This window comes from Hydra vulgaris, chromosome 04, assembly GCF_038396675.1.
Source record: "Hydra vulgaris chromosome 04, alternate assembly HydraT2T_AEP".
Taxonomy (NCBI): Eukaryota; Metazoa; Cnidaria; class Hydrozoa; order Anthoathecata; family Hydridae; genus Hydra; species Hydra vulgaris.
Genome location: NC_088923.1, coordinates 50,820,663 through 50,844,469, shown reverse-complemented (window position 1 = coordinate 50,844,469; position 23,807 = coordinate 50,820,663). Strand labels below are relative to the sequence as shown.

Sequence of the window (23,807 nt, the reverse complement as noted above, 5' to 3'; positions counted from 1 at the left end):
TTTATACCATTCCATAGATAGTTTTAAAAAATAATGAATTTTTTGTAGAGTTTCAGAACGGTTGAACACTTTTTGTGCTTTGAAAGAATGAAAACCATGTTTGTTTCTAACTTTTGCAACAAAACTGTGAGAAAATCCATATATTCTTGCGCCTTCCCTTAGTGAAAAGCTAGTTTTATATCTTTAAAACCTTCCTTTCTTCTACCACCAGATTTGCGTTTGATCAATTTTGTTTGAGAAAAATGTTGAATAACACAACTAACGGTGTATGGATGTATTTGTAACGATTTTGCTATTGAATTGTAGCTACTATTAGGATTTTGTAAATACTTGCGCATAATTTTTTCTCTTACGTCTTCTTCTTTTGTCATTTTTAAAAATAATTTCAAGTTAAATCCAAAAACTAACATATTTTTTTAAAACCACAACATGTTGTTAACAAAATACAAAACAATTAAAAAGATTTTAATACAACCACTAAAAAAAATGATGTGCTTATTTTTTCACACTTATTTCGTGTACACGATTTACAAACCAGTGAAATAAAAACAAAAACATCAAAGCGTTATCATTTGTTATTCCATTGAGATATTTTTTATCTAATTTAGGTATGTATGTATTACATATTAATACTTTAATTTTTTATTAAGTTGGGCTTCTGAGATATATTATTTTAAAAGTTTAAAAGTTTGGGGTAATATGGATATAATTACTGTAAACTTCAAAACTAACCTAACTTTTTGTTTTAGATCACTCTACACACATATGTGAAAAAATACCCTGTTGAATATGATAGCAATGATCTACAAAGGGCTAAAGAAGATATTAAGAACAGAAAATCAATGTATGCAGCTGCAAAAAAATACAATATTCCGCATGAAACTTTGAGACGATGGTGTGTGAATCCTCCAACCCATTAAGGCGCTGGCAGAAGAACAGTATTAACAAGAGAAGAAGAGGAATATATAGTAGATGCCTTAATTTTACAGCAAATGTAGATATCCACTAGACGGAAAAGATTTGCAATATATGGTGCACAGCTATGTAGAGTCAGTGGGTAGGAAGATTTAAAAATGACACACCCTGTTATGACTTTGTTATAAATTTTGCAAGAAGATGGAAAGAAGAACTTGGAAGGCGAAAGCCTGAATTACTGATTAAAGCAAGCACTGAAGGGCTATATGTATATGTGGTGGATAAATTTTTTAAAATTTATCAAAACGTTCTGGATAAAAACAATTTAAATGACCACCCAGAAAAAATATTATATAATTTAGACAAAACTGGCCTAGGGTACAAATAATTTACCCTAGTAAGGGTAAAGTATTTGTTCCTAAAAGTACCAGGATAACATATTCATGTTCAGGAGGTGTCGGGAGGCTCCAGTACAGTGTTCTTTTTATAGCAAGTGCTGACGGTGAACGCTACCCACCTTGTGTTATTTATAAAGGAAAAGGAGAGTTGCAATCTACTTGGGTAAAAGAAGGCTTGCCAGGTACACTGTATGGGGTTACAGAGTCTGGTTGGATGCAGATTATATTTTTGAAAAATGGTTGAATGCCTTTGTCACGAAAATAAAGCACCTTGAAAACCTAGTTTTTATATTATTTGATGGACATGGAAGTAACTTGACTTAAAACGTAACCTGTACAGCGAGAGATAATGGAATTATACCTTTATGTTTACCACCTCATAAGTCACATGCTCTTCAACCGTTAGACGTTGGTGTATTTACTCCAATGAAAAATGACTGGAAAAGTATATTGAAGACATGGTACAGTGAGTCATGTCTTAAAAATATAGATAAAGCTATTTTTCCAAGTCTTTTAAACTTGTAGAAATCTCATTCAAATCTAATCACATAATAGGCAGTTTTAAAAAATCTAGTATTTACCCAGTGAACCCAACCATTTTGGAAAGCAAAATTGTTTCAATCCAACTCAACATTTCAATCCAAACAGATCCTAATCTTGGAATTTTTCAAGCTCAGGAAACTAATTAATCGAATAATATTGGAAACGTCATAAAACCCTCAAGCGATTCAGGTTGTTTAAATTTACCAGGCCCATCAACTAGGATATCACCAATGAGAAAGCTGTGGGATGCAGTTACTACCAGTTGATCACCTGATCGACCTGAAAATGTGCGTACAGCTTTGGAAAATTCAAAATCTAAGGTAGCATTGTTTGCTGATGATACTACCATTTATTCTTGTTATTAAAAGAAGCCAACACTCTCTGATTGCTTGATGGGGCATTTGAGCTTCAAAAGGATCTCACTTCTGCTACAGCATGGGGCTCATAGTGGCTGGTGAACTTTAATTCAGATAAAACTTTATTTTTTTCAACCAATCGTTATAGCAATAACTTTAATCATCCTATATTTATAAATGGTAATGTAATCGATGAATCATCTACCCTTCATATTCTAGGATTAACTCTTACTTCTGATCTTTTTTGGAAACTGTATATCAAATCGATTGCAAATTTAGCATCTGCTAAGGTTGTATCTCTTTATCAAGCTCAACACTTTTTTATTCTGGATTCTATTCTTTATCTCTATAAATCTCAAATCCGTCCTTGTATGGAATACTGTTGCCATATCTGGGGCAAATCTTTTAATGATTTCCTTTTTCTTTTAGGCAAGGTACAAAAACACATTGTAAACATATTTGGACCTGCTCTTGCAGCCAACCTCTGACCATTTTCACGTCATTGTAATATTGTTTTACTTTCTCTTTTCTGCAAATACTTTACAAATTCTATAATGGGCACTGCTCTAAAGAGCTATTATCTCTCGTGCCATCTACTTAAATTCATTCTTGTGTTACTCATCATATAATTAAGTCTCATCCTTTTTCTGTGACTGTGCCTTAGTACTCCAAAAACTCTTATTTGTATAGTTTTTTTCCTTGAACATCAGTTCTTTGGAATTTGCTTCCTTCTTCTTGCTTTCCTGATTCATCTAATTTGTAATCTTTTAGGTTACCTGTTAATCGTTATCTTGCTCTACAAACTTCATCTTTTTCCCTTATAATAACTTGCAACTCCTATAGTGGTTGCATGCAGCCTTGTTGGAAGCAAAGGTGTAAAAAAAAATAAAATAGATAAAGCACTAGAAAGGTTGAAATAAGATGAGTTGAAAAAAAATGAGAAAAAGAAAAAAAGAAGTACTAAAACTGCTAGGAAAATACTATAAAAGACATATACTATAAAACTAAAAATACTGCTTACAGCTTTAGATCTTAACATTAAACAGGAGAAAGATTTGACAAAGAAAAGATCTTAGAAAAGCTCCTGCTCCTGATTTTAATTGAATGTTTTTTAAATTTTTTCAATGTTTAATAATATTTTAAAACAAAATTTCAAAAAGATCTTTCATTACATCTAGTATTTTATTTCTACTAAACCTACAACCAACTTAAGTAAATTGGATATAACAGCTGTAAAAAGCATGTTTTACTTATAAATCATTTATTACATTAATTACCCCATCCTTGGGGTAGTTTGATTATATTGTAACTAACAGTGCGACTTTTTTTACTAATAAGCCTATGACCGCCAACTTTATACTAAACTATTTTATAAGGTCACAATGCTAGGAGGGACCAAAAAATTTTTTTTTCAAAGGAAACTAAATGGCATAACTTAAAAGTTGCAGATAGATACTTTTTATACCCAAATTACCCTGACAGACCCTAAATGATTAAGTGATTTCATCCTCTGTGCAAATGAGAAAATTAAAAGTTTACAATATGAAATGGCATTTGGAAAGATTACATCTATCAAAATATAAAATTGTCGAATCTGAAATGAGCCTTACGACCAGTAGAAAATCTTCAGAATCATTTTTATCACATTCAAAATTTCAATACTCAAAAAACTAAGCAGGCTACTTTAGATATCACTAATAGTAGAACAATAAATCAAGTTAGTACTAAAACTTTTATAATGGGAATTATTAAAATGGTAGGGAATAAAAGAGTTTTATGGAAAATATTTGCTGATGAAGGATTTCAGTTGGTTATAGGCCAATTAGGTGAAACTCTTGGATTCAATACTAGATACGATTCTGTAAGTAATTTGATTTATGAGTTTGCTGAAAAAAAGGTAAAAGGTAAGAATGTTGAAATAAAGGAAATATTGTTACAGAAATTTATTTATGTGAAAATGGATACAGCACTCAACACCAAAAGAATTATTTGGGAATAAATGTTATTATGAAGGACAAAGTCAAATTAAAACTTTTACACTGATAGATACAGAAAGACAGCAACTAACCCTTTACTGCTATCAAAAAGTGATGGAAAATACTCTATATAGATCTGGTATTAGCAAAGATCAAATATTATGAGCAAGTGTAGACAATGCAGACAATATGATTGGGGCAATTATACTTTTAAACAAATATTCAGGTGATGAAAATTTCGAGATAAAGCTCTGCGGGATGAAGAACAAGAGGAGTTTTTACAACAGGATACAAATGAGCTAGAAAGTGCAGCAGTTTAGGAAGAAAATCTAGGCTTTGTTCTCCCAGAATAGTGTTAACAATTGACTACTGACATTAAGACATGGGCTGTGTTATTTACATTTTGCTGCTAGCTATTTGTAATGCTTTAAAAAAACTTACATTGCACAATTTTTGGCAAAAGTTTATTGTGTTGTAAAGAAACAAAGAAACTCACACACAATGTTTAGCAAGGAAGCAATACAAGGTTGTTTCAATTTTGGATAATGAGGCACGCTGGGATTCTACATTCCTAATGATTAAACAGTTATTACTTTTGCGCCCACTGTGTGAGCAATATGCTGCAGTTGATGAGATATTATTTTTATGCCCTGAAATATTGGATGAGTTGAGTCATCTATGCGATCTTTTAAAAAAGCTGTATGATGTAACAGTTAAACTTCAAGGAATCAGTATCACTCCAGGAGAGTTCTTAAAGGAATGGTTAAAATTGAAATCTGACCTAGAGAAGAATCAAGGCCTAATTGCAGAAGATATTTCGAAATCAGTGCAAAAACAAGAAGAAAAATTTTTCAGTAATGATATATTTCTAACTGCAGTTTATGTTGATATAAATATAGAATACTGTTGATAGAAAACCATATAATACGAGCAAAACAAGGCTTAAAAACAGCAGAAAATTTTATAAAAGAGATGCCGAAAATATAATAAAAAGTCAAGAAATAAAAAATAATGCTGAGCCATTTATAGCATTTCTTTTAGCTTTAAGTGAATTTAATTCCGATGGAGAAGTTTGAGGATGAGTTTGAAAAAGAACATGATAAAAAAGAAGAAAAGAAGAAAAAATACTTATAATACAAATTTTATGGGCGACTGTAGGGTAATGAAAGAAATGGGATGTTTAAAAGTGAAATCAGCTTTTGAAGGAATTGAAGAATACCCAAAAAAAATACAAGAAGCGTGCAAAGTAGTCACTTGTATGCCTATATCACAAGCAAGTGTGGAGATGCTATTTTCTTCGATTAAGTTTATATTGAGTGATCTGCATTCTTCACTAAAGCCTGATGTTTTAGATAATATTTTATTTTTAAAGATTTTGATTGATAATCAAGATGAATCAATAATTAATGATTTTGATTGATGAAATATTAATAGTGCTTAAGTTACTTTCATAAAACAATCAAAAATTTTTTTTTGCAGAGCTGCTTGGGAGATGGAGCTGGAGCTAAAAATTATAATAAAGCCAAAGCCTGGAGTCGGAGCCAATTTTTAGACCTTGGCTCCAAAGCCCTGCTAATGTACATATCTATTATATATAATTTTGTTTCTTTTGATACCAACGCTAATATAGTTTTAGAAAAAAACATGTGTCTATGGATCTCAGACATAACTAGTTTTTTTAAGAACACCTAAGAATATCATAAACATGGTCTCACTGAAAACTCTAACAGCTATAAAAAGAGAGATATCATGTCTGTTGTTTTGAAACCAATTCTCAAATTAAGAATGATTGCAGAATCTCATGGTGAGCAAGTGGATGGTGAGCATAATATTGAAAGTTTAGAACTATAAACACAAAAGTTCTTAAGAATAAATTTATAAACAAAATTATGAATAACTTTACTACACAAGATTAAATTTAAAGTTTCTATCATTATATTCACCCAATCATGCTGGCCTTTGATTATGTAATAACTTTTCAATAATTACAGTTATTGATAGACATTACTAAACGTACAGCATCAGAAGCATTTCTGATGAGTCTTTATTGATGAAACACAGTGTTAAATGAGAAAAATTTTTGTTAAGTGATTTTCTACTACTTTATATATATATATATATATATATATATATATATATATATATATATATATATATATATATATATATATATATATATATATATATATATATATATGTATATATATATATATAATATTAAAATTTAATATTTTATTATAAGTAACCGTTTGGGTTAGGTAAAGGGTTAATATTTTATTATAAATAACCGATAGATTTTATCGTGCATTAGATAAAAGTGGAGAGGTTAAGGCCATCGTTCTTGACATTTCAAAAGCTTTTGATAAAGTTTGGCATTCTGGTCTTCTCCATAAGTTTTCTTCTTATGGTGTATCTTGCAACATCTTATTATTGAGTCCTTCTTTTACAATCGTAGTATAAAAATTGTCCTCGACGGACAGCACTCTTCTTATTCTGTAACTTCCGGGGTTCCTCAAGGTTCTATCCTTGACCCTATACTCTTTTTAATTTACATTAACGATCTTCCAGATATTCTCCCATCTAAGGTGGCATTGTTTGCTGATGATACTACCATCTATTCTTGTCATGATAAGAAGTCAAAACTCTCTGATTGCTTGAATGGGGCGTCTGAGCTCGAAAAGGATCTCACTACTGTTACAGCATGGGGCTCACAGTGGCTGGTGAAATTCAATACAGATAAAACTTAATTTTTTTCAGCCAATCATTATCGCAATAAGTTAGATCTTTCTCTATTTATGAACAGTGATGTACTCGATGAGTCATCTACTCTTCATCTTCTAGGATTAACTCTTATTTCTGATCTTTCTTGGAAACCATATATCAAATCAGTTACAAAGTTAGCATTTGCTAAGGTTGCATCTCTTTATCGAACTCGACACTTTCTTACTCCAGATTCTATTCTTTATCTTTATAAATTTCAAATCCGGCACAGTATGGAATACTGTTGCCATATCTGGGGTGAATCTTTTAATGATGTCCTTTCTCTTTTAGACAAGGTGCAAAAACGCTTTGTAAACATAGTTGGATCTGCTCTTGCAGCCAACCTCCAACCATTATCACATCGTCGTAATGTTGCTTCTCTTTCTCTTTTCTACAAATTCTATAATGGGCAATGCTCTAAAGAGCTAGGGTCTCTTGTGCCATCTACTAAAATTCATTCTTGTGTTACTCGTCATTCAATTAAGTGTCATCCTTTTTCTGTGACTGTTCCTAAGTGCTCCAAAAACGCTTATTCGTCTAGTTTTTTTTCCTCAAACATCAGTTCTTTGGAATTCGCTTCCTTCATCTTGCTTTCCTGATTTTTATAGTTTGCAATCCTTTAATTCGTATGTCAATCGTTATCTTGCTCTACAATCTTCATCTTTTCTCTTCCAGTAACTTCCAACTTTAATTAGTAGTCGCTTGCAGCCTTGTTGGAAGCATGAAGATGTTTAAAAAAAAAGTAAATTTTGTTATATATAAAATTTTCTATCAAAAGTATTTTCTTATACTCAGACAAACTAATAAAATCAATGGAGGAATTATCAAAAAAAAAATTTTTTACTGAAAAGTTATTTTGTCATTAGTTTTTATTAGTTATTTTATATTTCATTTTACTTTTCTATATGAGAAAATATTTTTATCTTACCTTATTTCTTATCAGTATCTTCAAAAGAATCAGTTTGATTTATTTGTAAAAACTTTTAACTCCAAATATATGGAAATAGTATATCATTTGATTCTTACAAACTATTTCTTGTTGTTCTACACATTGATATTTGGAAATAAAGCCAAATTAAAGATTATTATACACTTTTTAGCACAAACTTTTTTTTAAACATAATTGCTTTTTTCGTTGCACTTAGACTCAATGAAGATTTTTTAATTACTCCTCTTTCAAAAGAAGTTCTGTTTTATCCTGAAGACCTCACAATCACTACAAAAGGTAATATCAAGTTCATTGAGAGTTTTAAATGATATCTCTAAGTTTATCTTAAGTATTATTGACATTTTAAGAAAACAATAATAACAAATAAAATTAAAATTTTTTTCAAGAAAACTGTCCTGGAGCTGAAGCAACATTTGTTGGAAAAGAAGGGATGTTTATTGAAGGTCATGTATTTCCGGATTTAGCAGGTGTTTCAGTCACTATACTTACCAAATCTAATAAGTTAGGTAATCGAACAATCGAAACATCAACAGATGATCTTGGAAGATACAGGTAGGATACCAATTATAAGTTTTTAATAAATAAATATTTAAAAGATTTATTATAATAAATTTTAAAATTTATTTTTTGTTTAAGATTTTGTTTTTGTGCTTTGTTACGTTTGTAATTTGCATTTGTGTATTAAATTCTGTTTAAATTCTGTATTAAATTTTGCATTAAGTTCTGTTCATATGTCACATTGATGTTTTGTTTATTATGTTGTGTTGTGTTATATTCAGATATATCTTGTTGATGTTTTTTTTATTTTGTTGCGTTATATTCTTTTGATATATCATGTTGGTGTTTTGTTTTTTGTTTAGAGTTGTTTCAAATTTTTTTATGAATTATGTTGATGTTTTTTATGTGTATTTTAAGAAAATTCTTGCTCAAGTTTTCCTATATAAGTTATATATAAAAAAATATTAGTTAAAAGAAATAATGGGTATATCTATAACAAAATATATAAGTTTAGCCCTTAAAATTCAGGTTGGTATTTAGGGATATTATATATATATATATATATATATATATATATATATATATATATATATATATATATATATATATATATATATATAGAGAGAGAGAGAGAGAGAGAGAGGGGGGGGGGGCAAAAAACTGACTTATTTTTGCTTTACTCTAGGAATCACAATATTTATTATGTGTTGTATCCACATGAATTAAATTTAAGATAATTGTAATGATTGGCGTATGAAATACATTTTAAAGATAAGTTTTTAATCTGTAAAAAACAAAAATGAATTATCATGTGAGAAGTATAGTTTCAACACTTAGCCATTTTATATTTCACCTAATTATTCATAATCTACAACGAAAGATGACTGAAGAAATTCAAAGATTAACATTGAAGCTGTTAAAATTTATTCACAATATTTTAAGAGCAATAATACATTTTATAGACAAGTAATACAAAGATATAACAATACAAATACAAAGCATCAAGGCATAAAATAGTAAACAAATAATTTTTTATGAAAAAAAGTTTGCTGCTAAGCTAAAATTTAATACTTGAAACCTAGGATTTTACAATTTAAAGATTTAGAATTGATTTCTTATTTATTCAAACTTTGCTGTTACAAAGTTTGAATACATGCTTCATTCCATGAATTTACGATTCTATGAAAATCAAATATTTGCAGAGTAAAGAAAAATTTTGTTGACTTGCAGCAGGATAAATGCAGCAGTTATGCGGAGAGCTAAAATCCTTTAGATTTTAAGAGCTGAAAATTATAATGCAATTTTTTTATTAGTAGTTTATGTTTGTTTTTAGAGTTGGACCTCTGCATAGTGACTTGGAATTTATTGTTGTAAGTTTATTTTTCGATTTTATATATTGTTTTTTTATTCTTTTTTTTTTTTTTATTACTTTTTGATAATTACCTTGTTTTTTTACTTTTAGTTCTATGTTAATAAATAAATTTATGCTTTATTTTAATTTAAATAATTTTAGAAATTTTGATAATTCATTTAGTTATTTAGTTTGCCTACAAACATTTATTTGAACTAAAAACTAAGGTTGTTCATGAAAGCAAAAGTTGAATTTTCGATAAAAAAAAAAGTTTTCAAAACTCTATTTTTGTTTCGGTAAGTTCGAAATAATTTCAAACTAATTAATTTTGTATCGAAACGATTTTTTCATTTCGAAATTGTAAAGTTAGCTTCATAATATTATTTTGATTTCAAAATTCCGAAAATATTACTGAAACAATTTTTCACTTTCGAAGTTGTAAAATTTGTTTCGAAATTTTTTTGCGATTTTAAAACTGAAAATATTACCGAAACAATTTTTCACCTTCGAAATTCTAAAATTTGCTTCGAAATAACTTTTCGATTTCAAAGTTCTAAAATAACACCGAAACAATTTTTCACTTTCGGAATTCTAAAATTTGCTTTGAAATATGTTTGAGATTTCGAAATTCTAAAAATAATATCGAAACAATTTTTCACTTTCGAAATTCTTAAATTTGCTTCGAAATATTTTTGCAGGGATTAGAACCCCAACGGTTCTTTTGCAGGGATTAGAAACCTCAGGATAAGATAGGGGGTTGATATTTTGTGTCATTTTGTGGAAAAGGGAGGAGGGGGATCTGAAAAGTTTTTTGCGTGAGATAATTTGCAAATGACCCCTTACATCTACACGATAAAACGTTTTATATAAAATATTAGCTCTCTCAAAATGAATAAAACCTACCTATAGCAAAAGCTACTTAAGTGTTTTTGTTTACAATTTAAATCGTAAATTTTGAAAGTATAATTTTTTAAATTTTTACTTATTCACTTATTCATGTTTTTACTTATTAATTATTGAATAAAGATGCTTTAAAGCATCTTCATTCAATATTGAATTAAAAAAATTTGAACTTCTAATTCAAAATAAAATTCAAAACTATATTTGGTTAAACTATATTTAAACTAGTGCACTAGTTACACTAAGAACAGCACTAATAGCAATTAGCGCTAATAACATCACTATAATGATGTTATTAAAAAGTTCGACTGTCGACTAATATATTCAAAAGTCAACCAAAGTCGACTTTTGAACTTATATTAAAATTTTTGAAATTATATTTTCAAATTATAGTTTGAATGACTAACACTTTTTTGAAATCGACAAAGTCGACTAAAAGTCGATTTAATCTAAGTGTGTGTGTGTGGAGGGAGGGGGGGAAGTAATAAAAGAAATCAAGTAATTTACGTCTGTTTTATATGTTTTTGAATTATACAACTTAAATATTAATGAAACAAAACAATATGAACGCCACGCAGGATAAATTTTGCTAGGTCTAAATGATTTAATATTGTGGAAAAGTCCTTTTGATTTCTTGATAAATCTAAAACAAATATAAGTCTAAAATAGTAAAATAAAAGTAAATATAAGTTTTAAAATAAACTATTTAGATATGAAGGGTCTCACAATTTAATTATCTTTAGAGCCCTAGTTAAAGAATGGAACGGATCAGCACTGTATATCGTATCGATATTGTATGAAAATCTTTTTAATAATCACATGCAAAGACTGCTAAAAAAAAACAACAAAAAAACAACACATAACTATAAAGTTTTTTAATATAATAATTATTGTCATATGTTATGAAGTTGTTTAATAATGCAGGGCCGTCAGGAAAAATCTTTGGACTATAAAGGGCAGATGCCAAAAAGCATGCGGAAAAACCATTTTTTGGCGAGCCCTAGTTACATGATCAGTCGTAAACCCAGAAATACAGAAGCTACCTAACAATATTTTGGATTTAAATTAATTGGGATATCGAAAATAGAAATTTGTAATTTTGATTATTCATTATTTATAAAAATAATGAAGAAATGAAAAAATAATATAAATAAAATGTTAATATAGTAAAAATAGAGAAAAAGTATACAAAAATAGTGTAAGATGAAAATAATATTATTTTTACAAACACACACCCGATAAATCTTTCCCAACCTCTTTTCAGGCCTGGTTGTTTGTATATTATTTTTTAGATACTATGTTAGAACTAAGATTCGGCAAGTTACTTACTGTTAACATTACGAATTGATAACTTAGGCGGAATTTAATTTTAATTACCATACATAATTACCTGAAGACGTTGTGAAGCTACTTTCAGTGTATTATAAGTTACTCTTAAGTACTTTTAGTTGTTCTCAAGTGACCGCAGATACCGGTACCGGTAACTGAAAGTAATTTTTTTGAAAGTTGCTGAAATCCTCAAACCCTTATAAGAACTTCAACAGAGTAAACAAAAAACTTAGTGCTGGATTAGGAGAGAAGTTGTTGGGATGGAGGAACATACTATATTTTAATTTTTTAATTTAATATGAAAGGAAGGGGGGCAAATATTATATTCCGGCTCTGGAAAAACTACATTCTATTTAACAGTCATATTTGCTTTTGATAAACAAAATAAAATTAAAAAGATTAATAATGTTCAATCAAATAAAAAGATATTAGAAATGCATGTATAAGTACTATTATTTGACTAAATCGACTTTTAATCGATTAGTAGATAATCCAAAGATGATTAGATCCGCTATTAGATTTTTCAAAGTCGACTAATTTCGACTAGAAGACTTTTAATCGATTTAGTTGAAGTCTATAGCAACACTAGTTTAAACACTTTTTAATTTTAAATTTGCACAACGTAAGTTTAAACCTTGGATTTAGAATTTACATAAAAGTTCGTGCGCTTTTCGAAAATGATATAATTATGTTTAAAAGTTATAATGTGCAATTCCCTAAGGGCCTCTAACGCAAGTTATGAAATCATTGTAGCAACGTCAACAGCTAATTATTCTCTAGTGGTTATTTAGATGAGATTTACAACGATTTCAAACAACTATATTTATACCTTAGCAATCTTTTTGTTACATAACTCTAAAATGTAACTAAAGTTATAATAATCTCTTTAATCGCTCAATAACCTCAGTGAAGTAACATGTGTTACACATTTACTAATAACATAAGATACTAATTAAGTAATATTTGTTGTATGCGTACGAGTAAAAAAACTACTTGCTTTTTAGTTTGAATAAACATGTCAAAAATAAATAAATCTGTTATTAAGAAAGGAATAAGAAAACGAAGCTTCGTTTGGACCAAAAATCAAACGAAATGCAGTATATGTTATAAGATTCTACCTATCTTCCCACTGCTACAATGAATTTAAGGTGCTGGAGGATTTATGTGATTTGTTACACCCAATTAATGAGCTAACAAAACTTTTTAGCGTAAAGAAATATGTTACAGTAACATTTCTGTTTCCAACATTGTATTCTTTACTAAATGGAATACTTAAATCACAAAACATTTTTACAGAACTAGTTAAGACTTTTTCAAAAGGAATTATTAAGGTCTCTAAAAGGGCGTTTTAAATGCATTTTTGCTAATGATTTTTTCTTAGCAGCTACCTTTCTTGATTTCAAATTTCGTAAATTTGAGTTTATCAAAAAAGATATTGATAGATATGAATGCATTACATAGGCAAAGATGTTTATAAAAACATTTTATGAAATGCATCTAAAAGAATCCGAAGAAATCGATATAACAATTGAAACAAATTGTTTAAATAACACTTTAAACTCATCAAACAGCTCAACTGACAATACCATAAAAGCATTTCAGCAATCGTCAACGCCACCGTTTGCAAATACTACTACTTTCGTTAACAACAAAGGACGAAAGCCATTCAACTTAATTGAACTTGTAACAGATAAATCATGTTGTCATTTAATTGAAAACAATGATAAACTGGAAAAAGAAATAAACGGTTACAGTCTGCAATACTTTCAGAGCTACGAAAATAGTGCCATTGAATTTTTCCAAGCTAATCAAAAATTGTTCCCGGTTTTGACACAAATTTCACGGGTAGTATTTTCAGTTGCAGCGACATCGGTACCATCAGAATGTTTATTTAGTTCAACCGGTTTAATAGATACGGAGCTACGGAACCGGCTGGCGCCGAGCCTATTGACGCAGTTAATTTTTATTAAAGAAAACAAATAATGAAAAACATTTCTTTATCAAATAATGTTAAAAGAGTTCGAGTTGAACTGAAATTTGTTTTCATTTATAATTCTTAGTAACTTAAAACACTTGTATTCTTTTTTGTTTATCTGATGAGCTTTTTTACAAACAGCTTAATTAATGACAAGTTATTTTCTTTCCAGTCTTTATTTTGTTTTCCTGTCTGGAAAAAACATCATTATTCAATCATTGAGCTGCCACCAGGCCAGGTGCTAGTAGGTGTCACGTGTTGGGGTGCAATTAAAATTTTTGCTAAGTAAAAAAAAAGGTCCTTGTTTTTTGAAATTCAACGACTGACTGGTCTAAAAGGTCTACATTTGCCGGCTTATTTAAAAGGGTAAATTTTTCCAAATAAATGCACATAAAATGCATTGAGGAGGGAAGGGGTGTGAACAATTTTAAATTTAAGTAATCTTTTCCCGTCACTGAATGGTTTAGAAGTATATATATAAATATATATATATATATATATATATATATATATATATATATATATATATGTATATGTATATGTATATGTATATGTATATGTATATGTATATGTATATGTATATGTATATATATATATATATATATATATATATATATATATATATATATATATATATATATATATATATATATATATATATCAGTCCCGGAACCAGCTTTTTTTGGTCTTTGAGATAGCTAACTTTCAGACATGGAGCAAGCTCCAAACATTTATATATTTATACTTATGTCAAATAAGGATGTTTTGCAAAAAATTGCAATGATTGGAGGCTGGGAACTAAAAAGCCCCAAAACTTGTGCCCCTCCTGCCCCAAGCGTGAGAGCAACAAATTGATGAAATTTTTTTTGTACTATTTGTAACTAGACTTATATTCATCGATAAATTTTAAATTTCATAGTAAAATGTTTTAGCTTTCAAAAATTATGACCATATAAAGTTAGAACCCCCCTCAATTTGAGGGGATTGTAAAGTTTATATAGTCATTATTTTTGAACGCTGAAAGATAATACTATGAAATTTAAAATTTGTCAATGATTATAAGTCTAATTGAGAATAGTATAAAAAATATTTCATCAACTTGTTGCTCTCACGTTTGGGGCAGGTGGGGTCACAAATTTTGGGGCTTATTTGTTCCCAGCCTCCAATTATCGCAAATTTTTGCAAAGCATCCTTATTTAATATAAGTGTAAACATATAAATGTTTGGCGTTTGCTTTTTGTTTGGAAGTTAGCTATCTCAAAGACCAAAAAAAGGCTGGTTCCAGCTCTGTATATATATATATATATATATATATATATATATATATATATATATATATATATATATATATATATATATATATATGTATATATATATATATATATATATATATATATATACATATATATATATATATATAATATATATATATATATATATATAAATATATATATATATATATATATATATACATACATATTTTTATATATATATATATATATATATATGTGTATACATATTTATATATATATATATTTATATATATATATATATATATATATATATGTACATATATATATATATATATATATATATATATATATATATATATATATATATATATATATATGTACATATATATATATATATATATATATATATATATATATATATATATATATATATATATATATATATATATATATATAATAAAAGGTCTACCTGCTGAAACACCCCGTGGTAAATTATTTAGGCGTCCGGTTATTTTAATACTATTATGCAAATAAAATATAATGTATTAAAATTAATTTTTGGAATAAATTTAACTTTCTAAAATTATTATTTTTTTATTCCTGAAATTAAATAAACTATTCAAAATATAATTATTTTTTAGAAAATAGTTTAGGTTATTAAATATTTTTTTGTTTTTTCGAAATTAATTTCACATTTCGAAATTATTATTTTTCATTCCAAATTAATTTCACTTTTCGACATCCACTTTTTTTTTTCGAAATTAGTTTTAAATTTCGAAATTCTTTTTTTTCTTTCGAAATTAATTTCAGTTTTCGAAATACACTTTTTTTTTTCGAAGTTAATTTCACTTTTCGAAATTCTGATTTTTCTTTTGAAATTAATTTCAGTTTTCGAAATACACTTTTTTTTTTCGAAGTTAATTTCACTTTTCGAAATTCAGTTTATTCTTTCGAAATTAATTTCAATTTTCGAAGTTCAATTTTTATTTCGAAATAAATTCAACATTTCGAAATTCCTTTTTGATTTCCGAAAATAATTTGGCTAGTTTGATTATTTTTATAAGTTTTTATAGATTTCGAGAAAAAAAATGTATTTCGGTACCGTTTTAATCGAAAATTTTTGAAATTTGCAATTTCGATAATGAACCCTTTTAAAAACAAACATTTATTTGAACTAAAAACAAATATTTATTTGAACTAAAAACAAACATTTATTTGAACTAAAAACATTTTAAAATATTCAAAGTATTAGTTATATTTACAAATATTGCTATCACAAGATATAGGTAAGATATCGTAGCTAATATCATAGATAATATCAAGATAATATCATAGATAATATTAAGATAATATCATAGATAATATCAAGATAACATCAAAGATATCAAATCAAGATATTTTAAGAGCAAGATAATCACAAGATTTTTATAAGGCAGCAGTTGTGTTATGGTTAGATTTCTGGCTTCAGAACTGGAGGTCAGTGGTTTGAAGAAGTCTTTGATCATATATGCAATATTGGTGAAGAAGAAGGTTGGTAAAGAACTTCCTGGTTAATTGCTTTTCACGGTGATAAGGTTGTTAAGACTACTTGGATCACCTAAAAAATAAAAAGATAAGAAAACATTTTAAGCAAATATAAATAATATAGATATTGCAAAATTTCTAAAAGTAGAAAAGTTGCAACACTCGATCTTTTAAAATCTAGACAACAAGAAAACTGTGAAATTCAGAAATTAAGTGATTATATCATAAAACTTTCTTAATAGAAGTTTCTTAATAATATTAAATATATTGATTTAAAATATTAAATATATTTTTAACTTTGATATTATTTGATAATAATAAATAGACTCAATGACAGGTAAGGAAACCATCCCAATTGATTACTGAATAACCACTGTGTTCTTTTTTAAACAACTTACTATAAACTACAGGAAATTTGTTTATAACTACCTTTTAAGAATTGAAAGTCTATATTTTATGGCATACCCCCTGCACATATATGTTGTATATATATATATATATATATATATATATATATATATATATATATATATATATATATATATATATATATATATATATATATATATATATATATATATATATATATATATATATATTTTTGTTTTTTGTTTTTTTGTTATTTCACCTCCCCAAGGCCCAAAGGCCACTACAGATGAGGAGGCTACTTAATTGTGGTTATAACCCTCTCTCAACTCTATAACTCCGAAACACGAACCTTGACAAACAAGGCCGCTGCGCAGAGAAACAAGTTGAGCGCAGTACTACCAGGGACGTGGTGGGGATCGAACTCGGAACCTCTCGCTTATGAAGCGAGCGCACTACCACTACACCACTACCGCCTATATATATATATATATATATATATATATATATATATATATATATATATATATATATATATATATATATATATATATATATATATATATATATAGTAATATACGAACTTATTTTTGGTTTGTCTCCACAAAGGGCAGCAAAATATAATCATTTAGCTATTGTTGATCACCTGTGAAAGTTTTGAGTTGTCAATTGCTGATTTTTTTTAAAATGCTGTTATTTCATTAGAAAGACCTAAGTTTGATGTATATTATTCTAATAAAAGTGCAATAAATATATTTTAAAGATGTATAAAGTTATATTTATAATTAACTGTCTTGGCTAAAGGCTAATTCATTGGATTACTTAAAAATATATGTTATAAAAAAACATACTATAAAAACAGAGGAGACTGTTAATGGTATCAATACAAACATTAAAGCAGTTTTTTTAAAGTTAAAAGTTAGAGTTGATAAAAATTATTTTTTAATAGCCTTTTTTAGTGTGCTTTATATAAAATTTAAAAAAACATTGAAAAATTAAAATATTAAAATTTCTTTTATGTTTTTATTTTGTACTTTATATAGATAAATACTTTATTTTAAGTATAATTTTTAAAATATCTTTAAAGCAATTTAAGTAGCGAAAGATGTTCATATTTTAATAATTGAATATGAGTTGATGTTATAAATTTTTGTTTACAATAAAAAAAAAACATTTCTTAATAAATTCATTTTGATGTATATTACATCACACATATTGCTATGTATGATACGTTGCTATGTATGATAGTTGCAACAAAACAATACATTTTCAAATTTCAAAATCGCTTTTTCAAATTTCAAGAACTCTGTCAGCGGTTGGTTATCCAAAAACTTCATATATGTATATATATATGTATGTGTATATATATATATATATATATATATATATATATATATATATATATATATATATATATATATATATATATATATATATATATATATATATATATATATATAGATTATATAGATATATAGTATATACACTGGCAAGCAAAAAAAAGTGAACAGTACAATTTTTCAGTAAATTATGTATTAATAATCAATTAAAAATATAATACATAAAATATAACATATCGCTTATGTTAAATACATATACATACACATATATACGACTCATTTTGAAAAAAAAAATTAATATTTTGTGTGGCCACCACCATTTTTCATCACTTCATTTAATCGACGCGGCATCGACTCAATTAAATTTGCTATCAAACGGTCAGGTATCGTAACCCAAACTTGTTTAATGGCTGCCCAATGATCATCCAAAGATGAAATATTATTTTTATGGACCTTTTTATCCATATAGTCCCACAAATTTTCAATGGGATTAAGGTCTGGACTTTAAGCAGGCCAATTTTCAAAAAGGAAGATATTGTTATCCTTGAGCCATTTTTTAACTTGTTTAGACGTATGGCAAGGAGCATTGTCATGTTGAAATTTAATTTCATCCTCTTCTAATTCTTCCAGTGTGGGCAGTAAAGATTTATGTAGAATACTAATGTATTCTTTGGAATTTATTCGTAATCCATCTTCGACTGCAATCCATATGCAATCTGCCCACACCTTTGGCAGAAAAACAACCCCAAACCATAATTCCAAGATTACCCTTTACCGTTTGGTGAATACAATCTGGATTTAATTGTTTGTTCTTACGTCTAATGCACATCTGTGAACGATCTGAATGCAAACAAAATCGTGATTCATCTGACCATAATATTTTTGTCCAGTCTGTGTTTTTATTATATTTTACCCAAGAGGTACTTTTTTACATGGGTGTATTTTGAACCCCTGATCTTTAAGACGCCTCGAAATTGTCCATCGGCTAACCTTTTTATCATCAGAACACGTAAAAGTTTCTGCGATATGCGTCATAGTGGTTTTTCGATTTTTTAAAACATTCAATTTTAACTTGTGACAATCTCTTTCCGTCATTTTTCTTGGTCTGCCAGAACCTTTTTTTCTAGCTGTTGTTTTATTGTTTTTCTGACGTGAAAGTATCTTGTGAACTCCACCAACACTAATGTTTACACATTGAGCTTTCATAATTTGAATAATTTGGCGTATCGATTTACCGGACGCACTCATTCCAACAATGATTCCTTTTTGTTCCATTGTTAAATGAGGTCCTCTGTGAAAGAAAAATGATAATATTTTTATAGTAATATATGAAGAAAATATTTATTTAATGAAAAACTATGTATTCTAAATGAATATTTTTTTTTTCATAAGAATCCAATAACATCAAAATTAAAGGGGATTTTTCATTTTAAATAAGTTAGAGGCATAAATAATAACCAAAATAAAAAAAATAAAAAATTACCTTTTATTTGGAGACATTTTTTTCCTTTTATTTTTTATAATAATAATATTGCGATAATACGTCCTATTTCACCCACGCTCTAATATCAACTACAGATTTTGCTGACAACGTTCACTGTATTCATATCTAATGTTTAGAAGTTTATTCATGTTTTCTTTGAAAGATAAACGTAAATTCTTTGATAGTACAAACAAAAATAAACAAGCTTGTATGAGTTTCTGTCCAGAGCTCTTTCATTTTATACGTAAGCAGTCGCTGTTCACTTTTTTTTGCTCGCTAGTGTGTATATATATATATATATATATATATACAGTATGCGACAGAAGTGTTTACATGTTTTTGAAAAATTTTCTTTTTTAAAATAAATGATTGAAATACATGTATATAATCAATATATATATACCAAAATAAAGGTAATTCTTTGTAGTTTCATGTTTTGAGCCTGAATTTAAATGAATGAGAAGTGTTTATAGCAAATTATTTATTGAAACAAAAGGTCAGATGTAAACAGTTTTGTCGCGATTTATGCTATTATTAATTTTAATGCGAAATTAATACTTTGTGGCTATATTTTTAATTTGTTTAAATAAAACATATCTCAATTAGTAATAAACGGTTTATTTAAACTTAAAATTCGTAATGTAAACAACAGAAAAATTATAATTGAAAGAATGAAGAAAGTGTCAAAAGAAATTGAAAATTTAGCTGTTCAGAAGCTTAAATCAGGATTGTCTCTTCGTGAGATAGGAGGAGAACTTAATATATCTTATTCTTTAGTCTATAAAATTAAGAAGCGAAACGATATAGAGGAGAAATGCAACAAAAATGGACGCAAGAAAATTTTCACTACTCGAGATCATAGAACAATTTCTAGATTAATCATGACAAATAAAGCAAAATCAGCACACGATGTAAAGAAACAATTAAATAATGCTCAAAGTACAGTGGTAAGTACTCGAACAGTGCAGAGAGAACTCAAGAGAATTGGATTCAAGGCAAAAAAGAAGATCAAGAAACCACTACTAACAACGAAACATCGTAAACAACGATTGGAATTTGCAAAGAAGTATGAAAACTGGACTTTTGCTGAGTGCTGAATTTTGTTTACTAATCTAATATAAGCAATGTTATGCAAACGAGTCATCCAACAGCTTTATCATCAATTTTAAAAAGTCCAACACCAAGTATCTGAGAAAAATCACACATAGAAATCAGGCAATTCACTAGAAACATTCACTGTAAAACTTCTTTAGTAACAGAATAGTGCAAAATTGGAGCATCCTAACTAATGATTTAGTGGTTCCAAAAACAGTTTTAAGGTGTTAGCCAGCCCAATGGAACCTCCTATACTGCGGAGTTCCAAGTTGGGTTTAAAATTCCAAAAATTCAATGACCTTTTTATTGGTTTTTGTTTTTTTGTTTTGTTTTGTTTTTTGTTTTTTCAAAGTAATAGGACAATATCAATAAAAATGCCCAATATTTTGTAGAACAATAACAACATATATTTCCAATATCTCAAAAAAACGGTAAAAAGTATATTCCTGGCTAACACCCTGAGTTTATGAATTTAAAAACAAATATGATAACTTGAAAAATTTTATCATCAATCAATATTGCATAGCAATTTATAAAAAATTTAATTTGAAATCCACGATATTTTCTCAGGAAAAAAAAAAAGGCTGCAATTATTAAAACTGCATTTAAATAAATTACAATTAAATAGAATTATTAATCGTTATTATGAATAGAAAATGTAAATGAAAATATGTTATATGCAAATGTATAAAATCCGATATGTTATATACCATGCACAAATGTCTGTAAGTGTAAACATTAGTATTACTGACTGTAGGTAACTTGAGTAAATCATATGTGTAAGGGTTGTGTATGTATTATTAATATTATTAGAAAATATTTAAAACTTTTTTAACAAGAAGTCTTTTCTGCTTGAACTGCTTTATTTTAAATTTTTGTATTTATGCTATTTGAAAAAATCAGAATAACAGAAAAAATATTATCCAATTACTAAGCTACTGATATTATACTAAAATCTTAAAATTGAACGTTTTTAAAAGTTTTATAACATTATTCATTAATTTACCATGACTCTCTCCCCCCACCCCTCTTGATAGTTTCTGTTTGGTAAAATTTTTATCATAGTTTAATAATCCGCCAAATCTGCTATTAAAATTTGCTATTAAAAATCTGCTATTTTAAATCTACTATTAAAAATCTTATATTTCAAATTTGCTATTAAAAACAGCTTAATCGAAAGATTTAAAGTTGATTTAATTGCGAAAAAGTTGGAGCAAGGAAGGTGTAACAAATAAAGTTATTCGACATACCTAGCTCTCTATGACCCATTTTACGGTTCCTCTTTAGCTTGTATAATGATAATGTTTGTGATAAAAAACCTTTATAAAGTTCTTTTAATTCAAAAAATTTCATTTTTTTGAATAAAAAAATTTCCCAACATTTTTACTCACACTTATCAACCATCCCTTTCATTTATTTTCATACATCCCCCTCTTTTAGTTTTTAGGAATTTGCTCATTTCTTTATACACATTTATTGTGTTGCTTATTTTTTATTTTTGTATATTAGAGTGCAATGAAGGATGGGTATGTTATCACAAAACAGCAAGATGTTAATTTTCTTGCACAAAAACTTTCTTCTCTCCATGTTCAAGTTAGTATTTTTTCTTTTGTTTATTTTTTTTTTTTTTTTAATGTATATATATTATTAAAATTTTAGTTAAAAGAAAATTTGATTTCCTTTAAGAAATTTTATTTGATTAATTGATTTCTAATTTAAGGTTTTGAATGAAAAAGGTGTTGGTATGAGTTCAGTATTGATGTCCTTAAGTGGTGGTCAATACAGAAGTAATAATCTAACAAATATTCATGGCTTTCTCAGCTTCACTTATCTGGTAATATAATCATAGCCATGACAAATTTATTATCTAATAAATCTAAAAAAAAAGTACTAAAAAAATTATTTTGAGAGATTTAGAATTTTAAGTACTAATAAGTTAGATATAACACATGTTACTTAAGTGTTATTTTGATAGTTACTTGGTTAATATTAAGTAAAAGTTGTAACTTTTACTTTGTAAGACTTCTACTCAATTTTTTGCCAAAAAATTGTAATAGTAATTAGGGAAAAAGCTTTGGGGTCAAAAATTATGGCATTATAATTTATTTATTTTTGTCATTAAGTTCTTATATTTATCTATTTTTATTCTTCTTATAGTTATTTATTATATAATTTTATTATATAAATACAGGGCTCGAAATAACAAACTTTTTTGTCGCTGACAATTTGTCTGTTAAATCCTCAAGTATGATGGACATGTCCAATAAAAATTGAAGAAGTTCAATTGAACGCCATTCCTCACCACGCATAAAATATTTTGTTTTTACAACTTGACTAAGCAATTGGTTTTGACAACTCATTTCAAAATGTGCTGAAAGTAAAAAGGAAATTTGTAAGATAAATTATCTAACAAAAAGAAAATCTTAAAGAAAAAGTAAAAATTTTAGCTCAAAAAACTAAAATTTGAAAAGGAAGATATTATATCACATTTTTTAAAAATTACTATACTATGTGAAATGCTTTGTAAATTATTAAACACATAAACTATTATGTAAATATATTTAATACATAAATTATGTAATTATTAAATACATAATTAAATATATAATAAAAATGTATAATAAAAATACAAAATTGTTAAATACATAAATTATGTAATTTTTTTTTTTTTTTTACAATTCACCTCCCCAAAGCCAATAAGGCCACTACAGATAAGGAGGCTACTTGTGGTGATAACCCTCTCCCAACTCTATAACTCTGAAACACAAACATTGACAAACAAGGGCACTGCTCGGA

General features: G+C 27.3%; 1 protein-coding gene across 1 annotated transcript in view; it reads left to right on the top strand.

Moving 5' to 3' along the window:
- The window catches only part of LOC101235342 (BOS complex subunit NOMO1), an 81,139-nt gene that overhangs the window by 30,745 nt on the left and 26,587 nt on the right, over positions 1-23,807 (top strand). Inside the window, exons 25-29 of the mRNA XM_065796570.1 lie at positions 8,094-8,173; positions 8,284-8,449; positions 9,729-9,765; positions 22,521-22,604; positions 22,732-22,845. Coding sequence (XP_065652642.1) covers positions 8,094-8,173; positions 8,284-8,449; positions 9,729-9,765; positions 22,521-22,604; positions 22,732-22,845 — 481 coding nt within the window. The remainder of the gene's footprint in view (positions 1-8,093; positions 8,174-8,283; positions 8,450-9,728; positions 9,766-22,520; positions 22,605-22,731; positions 22,846-23,807) is intronic.